The sequence below is a fragment of the Convolutriloba macropyga genome, unplaced genomic scaffold, assembly GCF_964194025.1.
Source record: "Convolutriloba macropyga unplaced genomic scaffold, txConMacr16.3 SCAFFOLD_2812, whole genome shotgun sequence".
Classification (NCBI taxonomy): domain Eukaryota; kingdom Metazoa; phylum Xenacoelomorpha; order Acoela; family Convolutidae; genus Convolutriloba; species Convolutriloba macropyga.
Window position 1 is genome coordinate 1 of NW_027453416.1, and position 7661 is coordinate 7661.

Genomic DNA, 7661 nt, shown 5'->3' on the forward strand with positions numbered 1-7661 from the left:
CCGTTCCGTTTGAGAGCATTTAAGTGATGTAACTATATGAAACAACAAATTTTGAGCAACCTAAATTGAATTCTATATATATTTATATATATATATTTATATATATATATTAATTTAAATAAATATATATGAACGGACACACACACATAAATAAATATATATATATTTATATATATATATATATATATATATATAAATATATTTGTATATATATATATATATATATATATATATATATATATATATATATATATAAAGAGAGAGAGAGAGAGAGAGAGAGAGAGAGAGAGAGAGCATAGGAGAAGAGAGCGGGAGAGAGAGTCTATAAGCCGGCAATTTGCTGGAAAATAGCCGCGGTTGAGATCTCTGACCGGCTTTGGAATTGAAGCAGTTAGAAAAACAACGAAAAGTTAACGACAGCCTGATTTCTTCCCAAATCAAGTTGCATCGCCCCTTTGAACTATTTTTGTATCAAAAAGAGCTCAATGACAACCTAAAGTGAGAGCTCAATGACAACCTAAAGTATCAAAAAGGTTCTAGTTCTCTCTCGGCGAGTTTCATTAGATTTGATAGAAGTGTTGAAATCTTTAATTAAATTTCTATAAATATCGCAACATTTTGAAACTTCTCTCACCAAATCTTAAAAACCGTTCCTGCTTAATACTTGAGCACCCACATGGCACCCAGAGCATTGAGAAACATTTAAAACATCTTCAAAAAGTCAAACTATCGAAGAAGAACAGAATTGAGAACATTAATTTAATCGAGTATTTGCTATTGATTCTGAACTGAGTAACAGAAAACCTAATTAACCAACCGAAAATGAAAAAAAAATCCGAAAGGCAGCAAATATAGATTAATTAGGCAGAAGAAAACTTCTGAAACCGAAAAAGTAAGTAATATATTGCTTTAACTTGAGCCTATATTGTTCAGCTAAAACAAATTTGAATTGACAATAACGAAGTCAAAAGGTCATGAAAATCAACATGATCACTAATAACAAAAAAAAGATTACCCAAGATACAAAAAACATGAAAACCAGTACAAAAATCACTAAAAAACCTCTAAAACGGTGAAACTAAAAAAACAGATTGCCGATCAAACTCTAATATATGATTGAGATGGACGAAAATGCAATCAAACGTACAGCTATTTCTTATTTTAGTTTAGAAAAACTTTTCTATTCGTAAAAAAAGAGCGCCTATAATGGGCGCTGAGAGGCCGACGGCCGCTATTCACGACCTTGTTTTAAGGAAGTGAACTCTGATGAGACCGAAGTCCAGCGCACACGGTGTGTTTCCAGACCAAAATTATCATGCAATAAAGAATTAGTTTGTTCTCATCACATATGGTAATGAAACCAAATCTTGTCTACTAAAGAGAAGCTCTGGGGTAAATGAAAGAAAATATCTAACCAATGATGTTCAGGAACATTGACAATGATGGGCACAATGGGCACCAACACCAGCACGTGACACAGCACAATGATGCCCACAAATTGACCAATGAGAGTGAGTTTGCTCTGGTTCATAAACATGATTGGCTTCTGCCAAGAGAGGAACCTCTGAATGGCAAGAACAAGGAACACACAGATAGTCTCCAGTTCACACAGTTGACATACTCCTATGATCTGAACAGAGGAACAATGAAAACATTCCCGACTTGTACTCTAGATGTCTTTTAACCTAAAAAGAACCCTAACACTCACACACTCCTTCTGCATTGGAGAGTGGATTGGAGAGAATCAAATCTGATCAAAACAAATTTGAATTGAAGTAACATGTCTGATAGGTCTGTTAAGATATGTTCTGAAACTCACTTTATGTCTCATCACGAACAATTTGGAGCGTAACTTGAGGGAGATTCATAAGAGAAGATGCATTTGAGCACACTTGTGTCTCTTTGGGGACAATTTCAAGCACAACTGGAATTGATTAAAAAACAATTTCTGCAAAAGTGATTCTTATCAGGGCAGTTTGTGCTAAGGAAGAAATCTCAAAGCTATTAGTTATTGGTTAGATTTCCATTCTTTTTTCAATCCTAACTTTTTGCTCAAAAATTTTCCGATCAGAGCTTTCGTTAAACCACATAATGCTGTAGACAACTAAGAGAACTTTTGGAAAAATTCTGAATTTTGGTCTTTTTCTAACCAGAAGTGGGAGATATATCTTTGACCCGTTCATTTGGTATGCAGCATTACATAACACCCCAATCAAACAGCCTTCCAGAAATACACAGAATATGACAACATTCGAAACCAACAACAACAATGTTGTCATAGAGCTAAACAAACAAAAACACCAAATAAACAACTGAACAGATTCGAAAAGGTGGAAAAGATTTATGCAACAATACGTACTTGCGTTGTTTGTAGAATGTTTTTGCAATTGCAACGATGGAAAAAATTGAAACTATGAAAACAAAAACAAAGCTGAGCAAACCCACAAAAATAACAGATTCCTTGATTAAATTTACAAATTGGCATATAGTGTCTTCAAGAGTACTCGAAGACATTTTGATAAAATGAATCTAAAATTGATAACTAATCAAACTAGTATTGCAAGTTATAATGTTATAATGAAATGAAGTACTAAGAAGAAATTCGTCCAATTACTTTTGTCAACATTGTACTCTATGAATGAAAAGAATTAGTTAAGAAAGGATTTGCTGTTATCTCTTTCCTCTGTTTGCCCAACAGAGGCTCAAAAGATCGCCCACTAACAGACATATTGATGCTTGCAAAGACTGCATTTCAATACCTAAACTACAATTTAAATTATCGTAGCAGAACCCAAAAGAAATTAAAGCTTTCGCGACTCTGTTCTAAACCGGGACAATGATTTTGGGTGAATTTCTGTAAGAAAAGCGGTGATTGCGGTGAATGCGGTGGAAAATTATTCTCTAAATTTTACCGGATTTCCTTTAAAAATTCACCGCGTCAATTTTGTTGCAAATTAATGTAAGAAATGCGGTAAATGCGGTGGAATGAAATAATTCATCGCATAGCACCGCATTTCTCCCAAAAATTCACTGCAGAAATCACCGCATTTCTCACAAAATTCACTACAGGAATCACCGCATTTCTCACAAATGTTCACCGCATTTGCTTTCCAACGTTTATTGAATCTAATTTAAATTTGCAAGAATTATTATAGAATTAAGTGACGGTTGGCGCACTGGAATAAAATGTTGAAGACTTCTTTGTAAGACTACCGAGAAGGCGGTGAAAATAAATAATTCACCGCGATTTACTGCGCTCACCGCAAAAAGACGTAAGAAATACGGAGCGAAAATTTTTTTTCACTGCATTTCACCGCATTTTTTACAAAAATTCACCGCTAAACCTCGATCGGAAAGCACATTTCAAGCCCGCCTTCAAACGATTAGCTCTTTAGCTCTCGTTACACTTGCATATAACATCTTTCTCCAAATTGAGTGAAACTGATAGAAAAAAATATAAACAGATCTTAAAAACATGGCCAGATTATCTCCAGAATCTACGCGAACAGAATTGTGGACCGTTATTTTCCAAAAGATTAAAGTTATTATAAAAAAACACAGAAACACATGAAACAACATAAAAGATAAACATTTCTGTGGCATTTTAGTGTATAATTACAAGTATAGTTTACAATAGAAAGTCAGATGAGTTTTGGTCACCCAAACTTGAAGTTTGCGATTGTTTTTCCGCTCTGACAAGGGCCCCAAATGAATTAAGGAAACCGTTAAAAAATACAGATTCTCACTAAAAATCAAATTGATAAAAAGAGTATTTTCCTTCACAATTTTTCTATAATTACTCTGATTGAATACCTGTTCTGTTAGATTACGAATTGAAAACACACATCCACAGAATTCACAAACAAAATCTTCTTCCAAAACCTGAGGCACATAAACAAAATCTTCTTCCAAAAAACGCTAGAAAGTTATAAGATTGCTAATCAATTTCATTTGAAAGAAAAAACAGAACTGCAATTTTCAGGGAAAAAGTGAAAAATTGGAGTCCAAAATTATCAACGAAATAGCTAAGACCAATAATGACACAACTACTGAAAACATGAACTCTCCAAAAAACCGTGAAAAAATCTGGGCAAAAAATTGGTATTATGAATTGGGCTCAACTTGATTCAAAAATTTAATTTCAAAACAAAAAAGCAGCTAGTAACTACTTAATCAGATTGTATCAACTACTTTTTGTTAAACTCACATTTCTTGTTTTTAAAAGTATTTTTCCGTATTTAGAGCACATATACTCAATAGTTTACTTGCGCAATCTAAGCGATATTCAGCAACTATCTGATATTTGTTTGCGCTTTCTGCGCACAATTTTAACAACGTTCTCAAAAAATTCTCAAATAATTTTCTTCACACAAAATAAGCATGTTCGAGCGCTATTTTTACACATATTCAACAGAATCCATGAACAAAATAAAAAATTTTAACGGTAACTATAACGCATTACTAGACTTTCTTTAAACACTATTTGTACTCTACAGCAATCAATTATATATTTTCAATACACCTTTAACATTTCAATAACTTTTTAGTACTAGTTTTTTATGTTTTCAACGCTTTCCTAAAACAATTAGAGTCATTTTTACCACTTGTTGCACTTGCTTTCAACAATTTCCTTACACAGTTTCACGTCGCTTTTCAGCTTACTGCTTACTTATTGTCATTACTTCCCTGCACAAAACCTACACATTTTATGCACTCTTCAAAACCTGTCTGACGTATTTTTGCGATACTTTCTGTACACAATTTAATCACTTCTATGCACTATTGCATAACACTTTTGACCCCTTACAGCCGTTGCATTGCAGATGTTCAACACTTTCTAACACAGTCATAACACTCTTAAAATATTTTTGTTACATATTTTGAACTATTTCCTTTTACAGTTTAAACACTTTTCCACCCTATTTTCAACACATTTTCAAATCATTCCTAACAAAAAAAAACACTTTCCAGCACACATCTTTTATATTTACAGCACTTTCGTTGCACAATTTAAACAAATTTGAGCACCTACTTTGAATATGTTCAACTTTTTCCCTAACAGTTTAAAAGATTTTTTCAGCACTATAATTAATTACTTCAACACTGAACTAGTACCATTGAGGCATTTTTCAGCATACATAATTTTAGCACATCCTTACACATTATCCATCCTTAATTTTTCTTGTTTTCTACACTTCCTTAAACAGCTTCACAATTGCTCATTATTGAAGTTATTCTTTAAACAAATTCACTGAGAAAATTTAACATTTTGCATTCATATTTTAATTGTCTGCGACACCCCCCTCACATAATTATAGCCTTTTCGGCTCTTATTTAACACAGTTAAACCATTTCTTTGTACAATTAAAGCATAAGTTCAGTTTTTAGAAAAAAATGGGAAGCGGGAAGTAGTAAGTAAATACTGTCTCAAGAGAGGGGGGGGGTTATCCTACGATACTTAAACATGGGATAATGGGGCGTTATCCTAGACGGAAAGGGATTAACTTTCATTCTTTACCAGATGTGACTATTTCCAAGGCGGCAAACTTGTTTTCGGTCAAACAGCCAACTTTGTTCTAAATTTCGTTCCGATAAGAGCTGCAAGTGAACAATTTATTGAAACGTATTTTAGCACTCATAAACACAAAATTTACACGGTTAGGAATTCAAAAGGCGCAATTTACGTAGTTAAGTACAATAAGTTTATTGTCTGCGTGCAACTTTAAATGCTGGTTCTTCTTCATAATCGCTACTACTACTTTCACTGCACTCATTAGCTTCATAATTAATGAATGGGTTAGGGGAGGAAGAGCTGGAGCTGGTGGTAGCATCGAAATCTACGATATCATCGCTATCAATATCGTCCTCGTTAATAATACTTGTCATTGCAAATCCCGGGTCAGGTGTTTCCCATTCTTCCGGGCTTTCACTTATTGTTGTATCCGGTACAACAAAACTATTATTATGGTCCCAGTTTGGACTCGAATCTAGGAGAAGGTGAGCATAATTTTCTACATTTTCGCAGTCCCACTCTACTTCATCGCTATCCCAAGAAAAATCTTCGACTCGGCAATGATCAATTTTATAGTGGCCGAATGGTAGTGTTTTAATTCCCTCGTTCAGAATGTGGCGTTTATTATCAAAAGCAGAGAGACATATTTTATTCGTTGAAACCGTTTGTAGAACATGCTTTTCCGGAACAATCCTTGTGTTTTCAGCGCGCAGTGTACTTCCAGTCACAAGTGTATTATTGTAGTCTGCATGTCGAAGCAAATTTTGGGCTGCTCTTGTTATTCCTTTGGCGGACATTTTTCGGTTACCCATGAACAGAAAAAAGCAGTCAAATTATGACAAACATACAAGGTTAGTTGGTACTTTGTTAGTTTTTTCTTGAATCATTAAACGTAAAATACTCACTAGTGGAAGTAATGCTGTACAGCTTTGGCTTCAGGCATATAAACTCTTTTATATAATCCCCAGCAAATTCGTCTTTGAATTTTAAGACGACGCGCTTATTTTCTTCGCTGTAGAGTTCGTGATCTTCTGGGTAATTTGAGAAGTCGAATTGATCAAGAACATTGCTCTCCTTCAGTTCACGGTAGAGATCTTCACAATTGATCCGGTATAGCAAGCTATCAGTATCACTATAAAGTAATCGACAGTCAAATGAAGATCGCATTGTTCCATAGTGAAACTGATACATGTAGTATTTCGCTAGATCAAGTATTGTGGCCCCTACTATCGTTGGTGTATCCCAATAGATCTTTCTTGGGCGGGAGGAGAGAGCTGCCATGTTCTCGCCAAACACTTTGAATTTTTCAAACTCAAACTTGCTTACTATGGTTAGGGTTCGTCTTGCGTCTCTCGTAAGCTCGATTTTCATCCGTCGACGTTTCGATTCGCAGTTTTTCCCATAAACGGCGTTGTTCATTAGTTTATAGAAACTCTCCTCAACTTTATTCAAAGCCGCTTGTCTCTTCTCACTGTTCAGGGTTATATAGGGTGTTAAACAATTGTTTTGAGTAAACTGTAGCACACGATGCATTTTCCTCACGACTAATCCCAAGTTAACATACAGTTTCAACAGCTTGTAATGCAGCACATAATGGTCTTTGTCGAAGAAAGTCTACAACAGTTTTGGAACTTTTGAGGGGGGTAAGTTATGACTCTCTCGCAAATTCACTTGGTAGTCACTGAGCCAGTCATCCTCAACAATATTTTTCGATGGTGCGAGGGGGAAGTCCTGATGGTAATCGTGTAGACTTGCTGGATAATGCAAGTCGACTTCCACGAAGTTACCGACAGGGTTATCATCAGGACAGTTCAGTATCTCAGCCAGTGTAATATCAGAGTTAAGCGTAAAATCTGACTGAGGGAGTTTTTCATTTTGCATGACGCCACCGTATAGGTTATTGGCGTCCACGCAGAAGCCATATGTCGAGGGTTGTGAAGAGTCGTAATCTGGTAAATATTTATTATTTGCTGTAAACTTTCTCATCTCGTAGACTGAACATACTCCCCCACGTACTGCTCCTTCTATCATATCGAGGTGCTCGCGTTCTGTAAGCAATTCGACCTCCGCCTTGCATATTCTCAAGGATGCTTCCTTAGCCATATTTGGCAGTGTGCAAAAGTGCATGCAATCGAGTTTGTAGGTGGAG

At 35.2% G+C, this 7661-nt stretch overlaps 1 protein-coding gene across 1 annotated transcript; it reads right to left on the reverse strand.

Moving 5' to 3' along the window:
• Positions 1 to 1228: 1228 nt before the first annotated feature.
• LOC142358271 (uncharacterized) lies at positions 1229 to 2623 on the reverse strand. The gene is made up of 3 exons (XM_075409705.1): positions 2360 to 2623; positions 2151 to 2283; positions 1229 to 1630 (listed from the first exon to the last, which is right to left on the reverse strand). The coding sequence occupies exons 1-3, from the start codon at positions 2512 to 2514 to the stop codon at positions 1343 to 1345; spliced, it is 576 nt and encodes a 191-aa protein (XP_075265820.1). The 5' UTR covers positions 2515 to 2623; the 3' UTR covers positions 1229 to 1342.
• Between the last annotated feature and the right edge of the window lie 5038 nt (positions 2624 to 7661).

Coding starts and splice junctions, on each gene's coding strand:
- LOC142358271 (XM_075409705.1), bottom strand. CDS start 2,514: ATGTCTTCGAGTACTCTTGAAGACACTATATGCCAATTTGTAAATTTA. Junction 2,284..2,359: donor ACATTCTACAAACAACGCAA/GTACGTATTGTT, acceptor TTGTTTGTTTAG/CTCTATGACAACATTGTTGT. Junction 1,631..2,150: donor AGATATATCTCCCACTTCTG/GTTAGAAAAAGA, acceptor TCCTCTGTTCAG/ATCATAGGAGTATGTCAACT.